The sequence below is a fragment of the Portunus trituberculatus genome, chromosome 18 (assembly GCF_017591435.1).
Source record: "Portunus trituberculatus isolate SZX2019 chromosome 18, ASM1759143v1, whole genome shotgun sequence".
In the NCBI taxonomy this organism is placed as follows: Eukaryota; Metazoa; Arthropoda; class Malacostraca; order Decapoda; family Portunidae; genus Portunus; species Portunus trituberculatus.
In genome coordinates, this window is record NC_059272.1 from 19,243,486 (window position 1) to 19,260,985 (window position 17,500).

Consider the following 17,500-nt stretch of genomic DNA (forward strand, 5'->3'; position numbering starts at 1 on the left):
CCATCGCTCCATCACATTCTCGACATATCTCACTCCACCTCTTCCCTATTTTCATCCACTTTCACCTCCTCCACTCCCTGCACTCCTCTCCTTTCGTGTCCTGCCTCCATTCCACCTCCATTTATTCACGTTGCGTATCTATTCACTCTTATCCACTTTCTTCTCCATCCTCTATTCTTGGTGGTGAAAGGAGAAGAGTAACAAATTGACTCTCTCTCTCTCTCTCTCTCTCTCTCTCTCTCTCTCTCTCTCTCTCTCTCTCTCTCTCTCTCTCTCTCTCTCTCTCTCTCTCTCGATCTGACGGAAAGAAAAAAAGGATTGGAAAAGTGAGAGGAAGAAATGTGGAAAATAGAATAAGTAAAACGGAAATTGGAGGAGATTGAGATGGTTCGTGAAGGGAAATGTCAGACTGAGAGAGAGAGAGAGAGAGAGAGAGAGAGAGAGAGAGAGAGAGAGAGAGAGAGAGAGAGAGAGAGAGAATTGATTTTGGTGGATATAGAAATGGATGTGTTTGGTTGGTTACTCTTTTACTGTAGCTTTGTTTTGATCTCTCTCTCTCTCTCTCTCTCTCTCTCTCTCTCTCTCTCTCTCTCTCTCTCTCTCTCTCTCTCTCTCTCTCTCTCTCTCTCTCTCTCTCTCTCTCTCTCTCTCTCTCTCTCTCTCTCTCTCTCTCTCTCTCTCTCTCTCTCTCTCTCTCTTTTGAAAGCATCGAACGTTAATTCTGACATTAGCAGGCCGCGGCAGAAGTGTTATTCTTATTTCCCTTGACGATGTGAATGATGGAGTTCACGCATTACCATATTCTGTGGCGCCTCTACCTTAATTTTCTTTGCTATTTTTATATTGATGAAAATGGGAAAGGTGCAGGAAATGAAGTTGGTATGGTTGTGATTAATATTTCTGTATTAAACTCTTCAGTACTTGGACGCATTTTTTTTTTTTTTTTTACCAATAGTTTTTGATGTGATTGGATGATTTTTGTCTAGATTAGGAAGTGTCTATGGGGGTGAGAAGGTTCATGGCTAGAGTCTTCACTGTTCAAATCCCCACATGAGTTTCTGAAGCTGTATAAATTCATAAAATAGTAAGCAGAATAAATATGTAAACGTGGCAGGGTACTGAAGGGGTTAAGGTACGCACGGGAAAGTAATGTTGAATAATGTATGATATGAGGTTTGTACTTCTTCTTTACATATACTGCTACTTCACTGTGAAAAAAATGATAATGGTAATAGTCTAAGGAAGTAAGGCCAGCTACAAGAACCTGTTAGGTCTACAATTGGCAGTTAAAGTGTTTCTTTGACTCATTATACTAAACTTTTACTTATTACTCTCCTAGGACATTCAATAACAACATTTTCATCATCTTCATCATCATCATCATCATCATCTTTTTTTTCTTCTTCTTCTTATTCTTCTTCTTCATCTTCTTAATATTATTATTATTATTATTATTATTATTATTATTATTATTATTATTATTATTATTATTATTATTATTATTATTATTATTACTATCATCATTATTGTTATTATCATAATTTTTATTATTAGCATTATTAGTATTATTATTATTATTATTATTATTATTATTATTATTATTATTGTCGTTATCATTATTATCATATTATTATGATTACTATTATTATTATTATTATTATCATTATTGTTATTATTATTGTTATTATTATTGTAATTATAATTATTATTATTATAATTATTATTATTATTATTATTATTATTATTATTATTATTATTATTCATCATCATCATCACCATCATTATTACTATCATCAATATTATCGTTATCATTTTTCCTTCCTCCTCCTCCTCCTCCTCGCCTCAGCTGTTCGTTACATTTTGTTAATTACGTAGTGTTCGTTTCCTTGTTTCTGCTTTCCGACTCCACTTCCGTCATTCTAATTACGTTTGTTCCTCTTGTTTTCCTTGCCTTCTTTCTCGTTGCCGGCGCGTTATCCGTTGTTGTTTAATTGTTTTGACGTTCCGTACCTGGCTTACGGAACATTATCTCCTCTTCCTCCTTCTCCTCTTCGTCGTCATTATCCTCATCCTTTTCCTCCTCTTCCTCTGTTGTGTTTCTGTTTTGATTTGGCTTCTTTTTATTTCTCATTTAATTTCAAGCTTTTTTTTTATATATATATTTTAGCTTTTCCCGTGTGTGTGTGTGTGTGTGTGTGTGTGTGTGTGTGTGTGTGTGTGTGTGTGTGTGAAGTGTTATTGTTATTATTATTCGTAGTTTTGTTTTCCTTGTTATTTCTGTGTTTCTTTAAAGTGTTTTCCTTTTATATTTTAGTTTCTTTCTCTTGGTTTGTGTGTGAATTGTTATGATCATTGTTATTCGTTGCTATTTGTTCTTTTATCATTCTTCCTTCTGTTCCAGTTTGTGTATACATTATTATTTTTCCCCGTGATTTTATTCCTTCTTTCATTTCAATGTGTGTGTGTGTGTGTGTGTGTGTGTGTGTGTGTGTGTGTGTGTGTGTGTGTGTGTGTGTGTGTGTCTTTGTGAGTTTTTTTGTTTTATTTGTGTGTGTGGTTTTACGAATTTTATATATTCTCTTTTTTTCCCGTGTGTGTGTGTGTGTGTGTGTGTGTGTGTGTGTGTGTGTTAAATATTTCATGTTCCACTCTCGTTGCATTAAAGTTGATGATGTTTTGATGTGCGTGTTGCATCTCATTCCCGAGGTGGAGTCGCGGCACGTCCGTCTGTGGCGCTCATCATCATTGATTTCTCTCCTCCTCCTCCTCTTCCTCTTCCTCTTCCTTCTCTTCTTCCTCCTCCTCCTCCTCCTCCTCTTCCTCTTCCTCTTCCTCTTCCTCTTCCTCTTCCTCCTCCTCCTCCTCCTCCTCCTCCTCCTCCTCCTCCTTGTGTGCGTGTGTGTGTATATGTGATACACTAATTAGCGACAAGACAACACAAGGTCGCTGTGAGGAAGATTTTGCTCACATCTTCTTTTCTTGTTCTTGTTCTTGTTTTCTTCATTTTCTTCTTGTTCTTCTTGTTTTTCTTTCTGCTTTTTCAAGAGAGTTTGATTATTTTCTTTTTTGTATTATGATAAGAAAATGAGGTGTTTGTTTTATATGTTATCATTAATTTCTCTACTAATTATTGTTCATTTTTTATATTTTCTTTTTGTGTTTGTTTTAAGTTTAGTATTCCTTTGCCTCTGTTTATTATACATATTATTTGTATCGGCTAAGAGTCTCCTTATTCACGAAGCGCCAGACACGGTGTTGCTGGCACAGTGTTCTTCATATATAGGAACTTTCGGCAGTCGCTCTCTCGCCCACCTGCAAGATTGCCTTCATGGCGACCAACTTTGATGAAATTGCTTACTTCCCGAATAAACACTCCAGGAGGGAAGGCAAAGAGTATATCCCACGTGAAGAATGCTATTAAAGTGGCAAAGTGAGCGAAAAGCAACGAAATGTTGTCTCTATTTTCATTGTGTAATAAATGTGCATTGGTGAAGGGTTTTTTACTCATTTTCTCGTAAACAAATATCTTTTCTCATTTTTTTTATTGTGTGATACGAATATATATTTTTCTCGTTCTTTCGTTTTCTCTGTATTTTCTCTATTTTTTTTCTTTTTTTCTTGTATGTTTTTTTTTTCCCCTTTGTGTGTCTGTGTGTGTGTCTCTATCTGGTTATGTGTCTTCATCCCTTGCTTGAGTTTTTTTTCTTTTCTTTCTTCCATCAACTACCTTCCTCTCTTTCCTTCCTTCTTTCCTTCCATCCTTTCTTCCTTCCATCCATCCATCCATCCATCCATCCATCCATCCATCCATCCATCTATCCATCCATCTATCCATCCATCCATCCTTCCTTCCTTCCTTCCTTCCTTCCTTCCTTCCATCCATCCATCCTTCCTTCCTTCCTTCCTTCCTTCCTTCTTTCCTTATTTCATTCCTTCCTTCCTTCCTCCCTTCCCTATTTCCTTCCTTCCTTCCTTCCTTCCTTTCTTCCTACCTATTTACTTTCCCTTTCTCTCTTTCTTACACCAACACACACACACACACACACACACACACACACACACACACACACACACACACACACACACACACACACACACACACACACACACACACACACACACACACAGAGAGAGAGAGAGAGAGAGAGAGAGAGAGAGAGAGAGAGAGAGAGAGAGAGAGAGAATGAATTTATACCAAGAAGTGTGAAAAGTGAGTCCCGATGCAATCAGTCATGCGCGAAGCAAACAACACATTATTCTTCCTCGCTAATCAATGCGCGATGTGTCAGGAATTCAGACGAGCACGTTATGAAAAGAAAAAAAAATAGAAGTAATATATCTCTCATTGCATGTAACCCCTGGCTGATGTAATGTTTAATTATACAGTAGGTTTTATTGCAACATTTGGTGATTTTTTTTGTATTTTTTGTTATTGTTATTATTATTATTTTTTTCTTATTATTATTATTATTATTGTTATTATTATTATTATTATTATTATTATTATTATTATTATTATTATTATTATTATTGTTATTATTATTATGATCATCATTATCATCATCATCATCATCATCATCATCATTTTGTTTTTCGATATGACTTGCCTCTATACTCTTCTTTCTCCTTTTCCTCCTCCTTGTCTTCGTCCTCCTCCTCCTCCTCCTCCTCCTCCTACCAAACAGCGTCGAAAGGACCAACAGGTCTGTTGCTGTTTGGCTTTCCTTTGTATTCCTTTGTATTCCTCCTCCACCTCCTCCTCCTCCTCCTCCTTCTCCTCCTCCTCCTCCTCCTCCTCCTCCTCCTCCTCCTCCTCCTCCTCCTCCTCCTCCTCGTTTTCTCCTGTACTGTCCTGTCTCTCTTATCTGTAGCCAGTTAGAAGTAGTTACCAAACAGCCTTGAAAGGACCAAGATGTCTGTTGCTGTTTGGCTTTCCTTTGTTTTTCTTTGTATTCCTCCTCCTCCTCCTCCTCCTCCTCCTCCTCCAAAATGTTCACAGATCTTGCTGTGCACTACTACTCGTACTACTACTTTGCTTCTCTAGTTATCATAGATATTTTGATTTTGATATTTCTATTTAGTGTGTGTGTGTGTGTGTGTGTGTGTGTGTGTGTGTGTGTGTGTGTGTGTGTGTGTGTGTGTGTGTGTTGTACAGTGTCTTATCTCTCTTTGCTCTTATTTTTGTTTCCTTGGTACGAGTTACTATGTTATTCTTTAAATATTTTCTCTCTTATTTTTCGGTGTGACTTTTTATTCTTTTTATTTACGTTTCTCTCGTTATTTTCGTTATATTTCCAGGTTGTTTTCTTGTTCCCCTGCCTTGGTAATCCCTGCACGTGTTCCATATTTAATTAGGTTCATGTTCTTTTGTGTTTTCTGCTCTTGTCATGTTCCTGTTATTTCGCATTATATTTTTATCATAACTCCTCGTGTCCTTCCCTGGGATTACTGTGAGCCCTACCAGGAAACACGTAATTCATTTAGAGGTTAATTTTACACACTCCTTTCATTTTGTACCAGACTTCCATGAATGATAAAAGAAAATGACAACAACTGGTAATAGTATTTTTCAGGGTTAAGAAGATTCCTCATTGAATTCAAACATTATAATATTTTTATCAACTGCTTCGCGACGATAAAATGTGTTCATTCTTTTCCTTCCTATATGCTTATTTTATTCATATTCTTATTTTGTAATCTTTTTTTGTTTTATTTTTTTTCTATGTGGTAAAATGAAATGAAAATGTAGGTTGGTTTTTACTTAACTTAACTTTATCAGTAGTAATTAAACACAAGCTGGAGTCAATAGCTGTATATGAAAATCTGGAACTAGATATCCGTGGTTTTCATTACAAGTTTTTCCTTTTAACATTTTATAATATGACGTATAGAACTCTGTGGTCATACATTATTCCCTAAAGGATTATAGATTTCCCAGATTTTTTCAGAACTATGCTATTTTTTGTTTTCTTCAGACAGATTACTTTTTCATCATACACACATTGCTATTTCTCAATCACAGTTCTTTGCATTACTGATTTATTGTTTTTTTTTTTAAGGAACACAAACACAAACATACTTGGCAAATTTATCCTCTCCACACCTATCACATTTTTTTTTATCATATATCTATAATTTGTTGACCTACGTATTTCCTGATTGTTACATGACTTACTTCACTCTCCACCATCACCAACACCAAACAAACACCCAAACCTTAGCCGGCCGACCAGCCAGTCAGCCACCAAAGAAACAGACACTGCTCACGGAACTTCTAAATTTTGTAGCGATAGTGTTTTGTTTCGACGGAGATAAAATTGCGGAGGTGAAATATTGCAGGAAGGAAGAAAGAATAACGCTTTGTATTCACTGGACGTCCATTGTGTGACGGATCATCAAAAGTGGACCTCCTTCCTGATCCGTCTGATCCGCCTAAGCTTATTGGCGAGTGATCTAGGCCAGAGGGACACTTGGAGGACATGGCAGACCAGACGCGTGTGTGTGTGTGTGTGTGCATGTGTGTGTGTGCGCGTGTCTGTCTCTGTCATGTCTGTGTTCGTATTCTTGGAAGCTATAAGTAAGAATGGAAAGGAGATAAAAGAACGAGAATGAGGAAAAGAAGTGATGAGAGGATAATATTGTAGGAAAAGAATGGATGTGGACGTAAGGAAAGGAAATGATAAGAGAAAAGAATATAAGGAAAAGCGATAAGAGAGAGAGAGAGAGAGAGAGAGAGAGAGAGAGAGAGAGAGAGAGAGAGAGAGAGAGAGAGAGAGAGAGAGTTGCTAATCACAGGAGGAGGTATCAGTAGAGTGATCACCTTTTGTTTTTTATCCCACTGTTGGCACCTCACCCCCTCCGACACCCCACCAGCCCCCACCAAGCCCCACATCTTCCCTTCCACCCTTTTGTCCAGCGAGGCATCGACAGACACGTCAATAGGCCTCCTGAGAGAGAGAGAGAGAGAGAGAGAGAGAGAGAGAGAGAGAGAGAGAGAGAGAGAGAGTAATAGTGGTAATGTTAGTACTTGATAGAATAATGTACTAAGATGAAAGTAATAAAAGTAATATATGAAAGAGGAAAGGTGATAAAAAAGGATAAATAAGGAAAGAAAAGAAGGAAGATGGCAGCAGAATGAGATAAAAGAAGGAAAGAAAGAGAGAGAGAGAGAGATAAGAGTAAGATAGGAAAAGATGGAAAGCAGAAAGGAATAAAGGAAACTCTCTCTCTCTCTCTCTCTCTCTCTCTCTCTCTCTCTCTCTCTCTCTCTCTCTCTCTCTCTCTCTCTCTCTCTCTCTCTCTCTCTCTCACACACACACACACACACACACACACACACACACACACACACACACACACACACACACACACACACACACACACACACACACACGAATAACAATAGAAGAAGGAGGAGTAGGAAAAGAACGAGGAAGAGGAGGAAATAAGAAAGTAGTAGTGGTAATATTAGAAGGAGAAAAGACAACAACAAAGATGAGGAGGTGGATGAGACGTAGGAGGATGTACTAGAAGTGGAGGAGGAAGAGTAGGAGAAGAAAGAGTAGAAGAAAAGTAGTTATAGCAAAAGAAGGGAAACAACAAATAATACAAGGAAAAGAAAAGTAGGAAGAATAGGAGAAGGAGAAGGAGGATGAGGAGGAGGAGGAGAAGGCGTGAGAGCTGAGGGATGTGTTTAGGAGCGCCAGGCCGAGGGTGGCTGTGACCTAACTTACTATTGGAGAGAAGTTTCCTCCAAATTTTTCTTTCCGGTGTATCTTGAAACGCGCATCGTGAAAACAATAAAGATAAGAAAACATTCAAAACCCAATAGTAATAAGCAAATCAACACCATTTTTCTCCCTTTCCTATTCACCTCATTCTTTTCCCATTTTCTTTTCCTTACTTTATTATTATTTTTCCTCCACTTCCCTGATTTAATGTTGTGAGAACCCAAAGTCAGAGGAAGAATAGAATAGAAGAAGTAACGAAAAGAAGAGAATAAAGGCGGGAGGAGGGGAGATTGCGAGGAGAATAAAATGAAGGAAGGAAGGAAGGAAGGAAGAGAGGTTGTAGGAGAATAAAAGGAAGATAGGATGGCAGGTGGAAGGTAATAAAAAGGAAGATAGGAAGATTGGAGGAGGGACAAAGGAAGACTGGACGACGAGGTAAAGGAGGAGGAGGAGGAGGAGAATAAAAGCGGAAAGAAAAGGAACGATGGATAAAAGCAAAAAGACGTAAGGTAGATAGAAAATAGAAAGGATGAATAAAGCAAGGAAGGGGAAGATGAAAAAAAAGACGAAGATTAAAGAAAAGAAAAAAAGGTAGAAAGGAGATGAATACGAAAGAAAAGAATAAATAGGGACGCAAAAGACAGGAATTGAGGAATAAGAAGTGGGAGAAGGGATAACTGGAAACAAACAAAGGTAAAGAAGATGAAAGGAAAGGAAAGAAGAAAGGAAGGAAGGAAGGAAGGAAGGAAGAAAAAACAAGAAGGAAAGAGAGGGAGAGGTAAAAAAAGTGAATAAAAAGTGGAGCTACTGTGAGGAAGAGGAAGGAGAGAGAGAGAGAGAGAGAGAGAGAGAGAGAGAGAGAGAGAGAGAGAGAGAGAGAGAGAGAGAGGAAGTAGGAAAGGTAAAAGGAAGAAGTTTAAAACAAGAGACATAAAGGAAAGTATTATGTAATTCTTGAACGGAGGAGGGAGAGAGGAAGAAGAAAAAGAAGAGGAGGAGGAAAAGTAGGAAGAGTAGTAGAAGGAGGAGAAAAAGAGCAGGAAGATGACGAGGAGGAGCAGGAGGTGATGATAATAAACTTCCACAAGAAAAGAAGGAAGGGAGAAAGAAAGGAAGGAAGGAAAATGCAGAAAGAATTAGTGTTACGGGAAAGATAAAGAAGAAGGAATGGAGAGAAGGGGACGAATTATGGAAGGAGGGAGGAAGGAAAATGAGGAGGAATAATCTAATGGAAGGAGGGAGGGGGGGGAGGGAACAGGAGGTAAAGTACGGACCAGATGGAGAGAGAGAGAGAGAGAGAGAGAGAGAGAGAGAGAGAGAGAGAGAGAGAGAGAGAGAGAGAGAGAGTGAGTTTGGGTTTTAGATGTATTTTTCTCCTTTGTTATGAAATGTATAGAATTTTTAAACATTTTTTATTTTTTTATTTATTATGGTAACGTGTGATCGCAAGATTGAAAAGAAAGGAAATATTTGAATAATAATTTACTATTCACTTTTACTTTCAATCATTATTACATTCATCTTTTTTTTTTTTTTACATCAAGCTTGAAAGAAAAAGATAAATAGGAATGATAGTTTTTCTTTTTTTTTCTGATAGATGGAAGAACTCAAGAAAACTAAAAGAAAGAAGTGAAGGCTGTTGTTTTGTAGACGCTGCACGTTTTTTTTTTTTTTTTTTTGTGACCTAAGTGGTATTTTTGTAATTCTTCATCTCTGTATATTCTAAGTAAAAAAATAAAAAAAATAAGAAAAGAGGGAAAAACATTTATAAAAGGTGAGAGATTACAGATAATTGAGGATACTATTATTTTGTCGCCTTACAGAAACAGCATATACTTTTTAAGCAATAGATAGTCAACTTTTTATTTCTCTTTAGTCACTACACGTACTTTGAGGAAGAAAAAAAAGGGATGACGATGAAGAAATATAAAACATTAATGAAGAAAAGAAGTGAAAAGAAAAAGAAAAAACTTATTTCTTACATCACTGAAATAACACACGTCTCGATGTAATAATTGAGGTATTTTTCCAACATTTAGTCTTTATTTATACGTCTGGGGAAAAAAAAAAACGGGAGAGACAAATGAAAGTTCCTATGATATAATGAAAAGAAAAATGAATACGTCTTTTGGTGGAAATTTCATATTCTTTTGTAATGGTATTATAGGTTTTTTCCAGCTTTTAGTCTGTATTTGGAGAGAGAGAGAGAGAGAGAGAGAGAGAGAGAGAGAGAGAGAGAGAGAGAGAGAGAGAGAGAGAGACCATTAATAAATGTTTCGCTAATGTTTTCAGGCGTGGGTGGGTGGAAGCAGTGTTAGCATTTTATCATCTCTTTGGATATTTGAGCTGAATTTCTACCAGCACACACTCGTACAGTCACTAACACAAGCCGAGCAACCTCCTGCACTCCCGCTGTTTCCAGTGGCCCTTTCATTTAAAAGTTAATTGATCTGCTAAGATTTCCCTTACAAAACGTGCTGAATGATTGATTGTTTGAAAATAAGTTAAATGAGACTGGTTAAAAGGTGGAAGACAGATTAAGAGAATGGAAGACGGCTACACACACACACACACACACACACACACACACACACACACACACACACACACACACACACACACACACACACACACACACACACACACACACACACACACACACACACACACACACACACACACACACACACACACACACCTATTAACTAAATGTGCCTGACTGCCTTCCCTCACCTACATTCACACCGCTCATCTGCTCACCTTCCCTGAACGTCTCCACCTGAGCTCACTTGCCTTGACTACCACCGTGCATCTGTGTATCGTTCTAATGGGCGAGGGAAGCTTCAATCAGACCGCTGTGACATCCCGATCGCTCCTCGCTTTAAGCCCAGCAGTGCAATGTAGGGAGAGACGAGCCTTGTTTGTGCCATGAATAGGAGTGGTATTGACTAAGGGAGGAATAGGAGAGGCTGGAAGGAAAAGTGAATTAGATAAAGGTATAAATGGTATACCAACAAAGAAAATGGAAAATGTGATAAATACAATAAAAGATGAAGTGGAGGTAGAGAGAGAGAGAGAGAGAGAGAGAGAGACATGTGATAGATCTACTAGAGAAAGAAAATGGGAATAGAGGTAAATACAGAAAGGACACGTGAAGGAAGAGATAGAAAAGAAATATTGTATTAGTTAGAAGAAAGAATGAGTTGTAATATCAAAAAGTGAAGGAACATGAGGACAAATAATGAATGAAGAAAGAATATGAAAAAGAAGAAGAAAAGATGTAGGGAAATAAAGGAGAAGTAGAAACATTAGAAAGTAAAAGAATAAAAGGAATAGGAGTCGTGTTGAATGACGAGGAAAAGAAATAAGTTATTAAAACAGGAGAAAAATAATAGATAGCAACAGAAGAAGAGAGAGAAATACTTGCATTAGATGAAGGAAAGGAAGGATAAGAGAGATACAATTAGATAAAGGGAAGAAAGATTAGATGTTGTATTAGTCGAAGGAATGAGGAACTAGAAGAGTCATATGACATAGTAGCAGAGGCAGTAATATATATTGGCTGAGAGGAAGAAAAGTTAGGAATCATATAAGCTTGAGGGAAAAAAAGATAGGATGTAGTAATGGATGAAAGGAAGGAAGTATAAGAACAGTTGTGTTGGCTAAAGGAAAACAGGCATAGGAAGAGGAGGTGGAGGAAGAGGAGGAGGAGGAGGAGGAGGAGGAGGAGGAGGAGGAGGAACAATTGGTAGTAAGTGAAGGGGCTCCGATTAGTATTGCAACATTCCTTGGACGCTGCGTGGCTGTGAGTCAAGGGTAGTGTGGCACCAATTAAGGCCACGGTGGAGGAGGAACACCAGAGGAAGAGGAAGAGGAAGAGAAGGAGGAGGAGGAGGAGGAGGAGGAGGAGGAGGAGGAGGAGGAGGAGGATAAACTGGAGGAGGAAAGCAGTAATATGAGGGAGAGGAGGAACACTAGGGCATATGAATATAGGAGGGACACGTAATAGGAAAGGTGTTTGCTTATAACAAGATTACAAGCCTTGTGTACACCGCTGCGTCCCACACACGCTGTTTTTAGTGTTATTAGTGCAAGACAGTGGGTTAAAGGAAGCAAGAACACTCCCTCCCACCTCAATTCTCTCTCTCTCTCTCTCTCTCTCTCTCTCTCTCTCTCTCTCAGTATCTCAAGTAAGGAACAGATATGAACATTTTCAAGAGACACAAAGGTTTTTTTTCTCACTTGTTTTTTCTGCACAACACACGAGGTGCAAGTACTTCTCTCTTCTCTCACTGAACTAATTAAATTACCGAGCCAGGTGCAAAAGCAAAGTGGGAAAAGAAGAAACGGGAGAAAAATAACGGGTAGCTGAAAGACGTGAGAAGAAGAATGCTGAAAGAAATTATGATAAAAAGAAGAGGATGAAAAAAAAGGTGATGAAGTGTGAGAGGAAGAGGAGGAAGAGAAGGAGAAGGGAAGGGAAAGTATCAAATGAGTGTGAGATAAGAATGAGGGGAAGGAAAACATGGAAAGGTAGAATATGAGTGAAGGAAAAAGAACAATAAAAAGGAAGAAGAGAACGATGATGGAGAGAAAAAAGAAACAAAACAAAACAAAATGAAGAAAGAGGAAGAGGAGGACAAGGACGAGAAAGAAAAAAGAAAGAAAGAAAGAAAGAAAGAAAATCAACAAAAGAAATACAAGAAACGGAGAAGATGACAACCACAACGAATAACACACACACACACACACACACACACACACACACACACACACACACACACACACACACACACACACACACACACACACACACACACACACACACACACACACACAGTCATTGAGTCGGCATAAGCAGAGCACCCAGCATACCAAGGCAAAGGAAAGGAAGGCAAGACAAGACCCGGTGAAGCGAAGCAAGGCGAAGCGAAGCGAAGCGAGGCGAGGCGAGGCGAGGCGAGGCAGGCTGAGATGTGCTGAAGGTGTCCTAGCCTTCACAATGCAGGGCGCGCAACTACCCCCATCTCTCCCCCAACCCACAAACCCGAGCCCGCCGCGCCAATATTGCTGGATAATATCTGCAGACGGAGACGACACCGAGATAGACCGTAGGTAGATATTAAGGACGCTCATCACTCACCTGGCTTGGAGGAGGAGGAGGAGGAGGAGGAGGAATAGAAGACGAGACACATGGAGGAACAAGAGAGCAGGGGTATTACGTAAGAGGAGGAGGAGGAGGAGGACAGGGAATGGGACAGTGGCAATAGTTGAGGAAATGGAAGAAAAATAAAGATAACGAGAAAAAATAGGATACACATGATGAAAGAAAGGAGAATTAGGAAACAGAAATAAAGAAGGAATAGGTGCAGGAAGAGGAGAGGAAATGGAAAGTACGTAATGATAAATGGAATGGAAAAAGAAAGTAAATATAGAGAGGGAGAAATGGAGGAAGAGGAGAAAAGGATATGAGAGACAAAGAGTAAATAAAGGCAAATGAAAGAGAAGAAGAGTGAAGGCGGAGAAAGAGAGGAGATAGGATAGATACAACAAAGAGAAAGAACGTGAAGAAGGGCTAATAAAGAAAGGAAAGGAGAAAGGAGAGGCAGAGATAACAAGACAAACATAAGTGACAACAAAAAAAGAACAAAGGCAGGAAGAGGAGAATGAGAGGAAAGAGATAAGACGTAAGAACCAAGAGGATAAGAAAATGAAATAAAATACAAATAAACGACAAAAAAAAAAAAAGAAAAGCAGGCACGATGGAATTAAAATGAAGGAAAGAGAAGAAGGAAAGGGAGAATTAGATAAAATTACCAAGGATTGTATTGAAAAAGCAGGTAAATATAAGGAAGGATGCATGAGTACGTGTTAGTGTGTATGTAGTAAATCTTTCATATCAATTGTATTTGTTGTATTTTTGTGATGAAAGGATACGAGAGAGAGAGAGAGAGAGGGGGAGAAAAGGGATAAGATATAAGATAAATGACAAAAAAGTAAGGTAGAGGAAAAGAGTGAAACAGCTAATATGAGGTAGAAAATATAATAAGGTAATAAAGAAAGGAGATGCAAGGAAAGAAATAAAAGGAAAACAAAGCAAAAGAGAAGAGAAACTTGAAAAATAGTAAAATTGCAGAGAGAGAGAGAGAGAGAGAGAGAGAGAGAGAGAGAGAGAGAGAGAGAGAGAGAGAGAGAGAGAGCTGATGATAAGCAAAAGACTACTGGAAGAAGAAGAAGAAGAAGAAAACACTGCAATGAAGGAAGAAAGTAAAAAAAAAAAAAAGACGAGACAAGGAAAAAACAGGAACGTAAATGGAAGAGAGAGAGAGAGAGATTGTTCTTCATTCCAACTTAATTACACAATCTCACTTTATTTACATATTTTTCCTTTAATTCTTTCCTACTGTATTTTTTTACCAGTATCATCCCTGCGCTTCACCTCGTCCTCCTCCTCCTCCTCCTCCTCCTCCTCCTCCTCCTCCTCCTCCTCCTCCTCCTCCTCCTCCTCCTCCTCACCTAACCTAACCAACCTTACCTTTCTACCTACCTATCAACCTTCCTGTATATAATTCCTTTAATGTGCTTTTCCTCTTTTCCTTCCTTCCAATGTCCTGCCAACCTTTCATCCCATTCTTCATCATTTTTCTTGCTTCCTTTCATTTTCTCTCCTTCTCTCCTTTCCTTTCCCTCTCCCTCCCTTCGTGCCTTCCTGCCTCCCTGCTCTCCCTTGCCTCCTCTTCCAGTTTCCAGGTTCCAGTAACTGTTATTGAGGCAGCATTAGGTTGCGTCCTGAACTGAATGCGCCACCTTTTTTTCTGTCTTTGTTTGAGAGAGAGAGAGAGAGAGAGAGAGAGAGAGAGAGAGAGTATTCAATCTTGCAGACATTCATTCATTCTTACACACTTCCTCTTCTTTTCTGTTTATTTGATTCTTTTTTTTCTCTCTCTCTCTCTCATACTTTATTTTTTATTTCCATTTATTTCATGTTTGTACTGCATTTGGTTATTTCTCCACACACACACACACACACACACACACACACACACACACACACACACACACACACACACACACACACACACACACACACACACACACGGATTGAGAGAGGAAAACCTGTGTGTGTGTGTGTGTGTGTGTGTGTGTGTGTGTGTGTGTGTGTGAGAAAGAGAGAGAGAGGCTGTAGCTACATCAAGAGAGGTGTATCGAAAGACGTGCTGAGGCGAACAGCAGAAAAATTTTATTATTGCATTATATATGAAGCTATCTGCCAAATTCAATCATCATCATCATCATCATCATCATCATCATCATCATCATCTCATCTTCTTCTTCTTCTTCTTCTTCTTCTTCTTCTTCTTCTTCTTCTTCTTCTTCTTCTTCTTCTTCTTCTTCTTCTTCTTCTTCTTCTTCTTCTTCTTCTTCTTCTTCTTCTACCTCTTCTCTTGTTATAGTATCTTGACCTTGACTCCTCCTCCTTCTCTTCCTCCTCCTCCTCCTCCTCCTCCTCCTCCTCCTCCTCCTCCTCCTCCTCCTCCTCCTCCTCCTCCTCCTCCTCCTCCTCCTCCTCCTCCTCCTGCTCCTCTTCCTACTCCTCCTCCTCTTCCTGCACGGCTATTCTGGCCTAACTTGCCTCTTACACATATTACGGTAGAGAGAGAGAGAGAGAGAGAGAGAGAGAGAGAGAGAGACTTTATATGAAGTTCGTGCACACTGGTAAGCTATTCTTGAAGTTAACATTGTACCTTTTTGTGTAATATTCCAAAGATATTTTCCTTTTTTTTTTTTTTTTTTTTGCGTCATATTAGAAACGCTTGCGAAAATGTTGTGTGTAATAGAGAGAGAGAGAGAGAGAGAGAGAGAGAGAGAGAGAGAGAGAGAGAGTTTTTGTTATAATAGTAAAAGAAAAAAAGTAATAAAAAGTCAAGGAATCTAATTTTCGCCCACCGTGTGAATTGAATATGTGAAAGCGAATAACAAACGAAACACAGGCATACATGTTTACGTTTTTGTGTGTTACTTATGTGTTGCAGTGGTGGTGGTGGTGGTGGTGGTGGTGGTGGTGGTGGTGGTGGTGGTATAGAACATAGGTCGTAGGAAGAGTGAAGGTTACTTGTTTAACATCTTCAGTACTTCGCTACATTTTTTGCCTTGAGTTTTGTTTACGATTAGACCATTTTATTGACATTACAAAGGGTCTATAGAGGTCAGAAGATTAATGGCCACAGCCTTCACTATTTTAATCTCCACATAAGTTTCTAAAGATAAAATTAGGAAGTATTCGGCAGTATTAATATTCCAATGCGTGACGGTACTGAAGGGGTTAAGTAGTTTTAGTAGTAGTAACAGTAGTAGCAGCAGTAGTAGTAATAGTAGTAGTAGTAGTAGTAGTAGTAGTAGTAGTAGTGCTGCACTAGCGTTAATTAATAAATATTGTGTTGTTCTTTTTCTTCCTGAAGTGTTGCAGTAATAGTGGCGAGAATTTCATCCATTATTTCGTGTTGCGGACTAGTGTTGCGTTTCATTACTTCGTTTCGAGTGATTTTTACCTGTCGTTAATTAGGAAATTGTGTTGTGATTCGCGTTGTGTGCTGGAAATGTTGCCAGCGTTGTGTGGGAAGAGTTTGATAATAAGTGCTGCGGTGTCTTTTAATTTACGTTGAGTTGGGAAGTGTTGCGTGCTGTCAGTATCATAAATCGGTGAGTGGTTCTGAAAGTATTGCGTGGTGTGAGTTTTGCGTTGTGTTGGAAGTGTTGATGTGTTGTGGTGTCTTTTAATCTGTGGTGAGGAGTATTGCTTGTTGTAAATCATTAAACTTTGTAGAGAGTGAGTGTTTATAAGAGTGTTATTGTATGTTGTAGGCTATATAATAAGTTTGTGAGTGTTTCTGAGAATGTTACGTTTATTGTAGTGTTGCATCATGGCATAAATTCAGCCCAGTATTGTTTGTGTTTAATAATTAGTAAGCGATGCGTTACTTATCAAATGGTGAGTGTTGTAAAGCATTGAACGTTACGAGTGTTGTTCATCCATTGACCCTCTTTCCTCTTGTGTTGCAGGTCAGGTGTCGGTGGTCAGTGACTCTGGCGGTGCTACAGCAGGAGTGGGGAGAATCTCACCCGGTCCTTGAACGCCCCTACTACATACATCCTCTTCGTCTTTCTCCTCCTTTCTTCCCTCTTCCTCCTCTTCTTCCATCTTTTCATCCTCCCTCTTGACGTGACGAGATGTACTGATCAAATTCTTCATCTGTTTGTCTTCTCTTTCTCCTCTTCCTCTTCCTCCGCCTCCTTGACGGTAAAGTAGTGAAGAAATTCCAGTAAAACCCTACAGCTGGGAATCATGTGTAGTGGTGTGCCATGTACCAGTCACTGAGGGAACCCGTGATCATTACCTAACCTTTTAACACAATCCTATAAAGAAAGAGAAAGAGATTAAGATAATTGCCGAGAGGAAGAAAATGAGCGGTGACTATGCCTGGCAGCGAGTATGAGACAAGGAGGAGAAGGAGAAGCAAGAAAAAAGGGTAATCACGTGACTCCAGCCCCAAGTAGAGGCAATCGGTGCGAGGGAAGGACAAGAGGAGAACACCCAAACTTCCTACTCGCCAGTGCCCACGCGTGTCTGGGCGGAAAGCGCTATGATCGGCTGGCCGGGCGAGGTGGCACTGGCCCCTAACAGCCCATGGGCGGCAAGACATCGCGTCCTCCTAGTGGCGCTGCTTTTCGTCTCGTGGCCTCCCAGAGCTATGGTGTCCGCCATCCTCATG

General features: G+C 39.2%; 1 protein-coding gene across 2 annotated transcripts in view; it reads left to right on the forward strand.

Moving 5' to 3' along the window:
• Positions 1-17,500, forward strand: part of LOC123505789 (hemicentin-1-like) — a 157,563-nt gene that overhangs the window by 36,614 nt on the left and 103,449 nt on the right. For both annotated transcript variants that reach the window (XM_045257481.1, XM_045257483.1), the window contains exon 2: positions 16,791-17,500. This exon is cut by the window's right edge and continues 7 nt beyond it. In XM_045257481.1, coding sequence (XP_045113416.1) covers positions 17,372-17,500 — 129 coding nt within the window. In that variant the 5' untranslated portion in view covers positions 16,791-17,371. The remainder of the gene's footprint in view (positions 1-16,790) is intronic.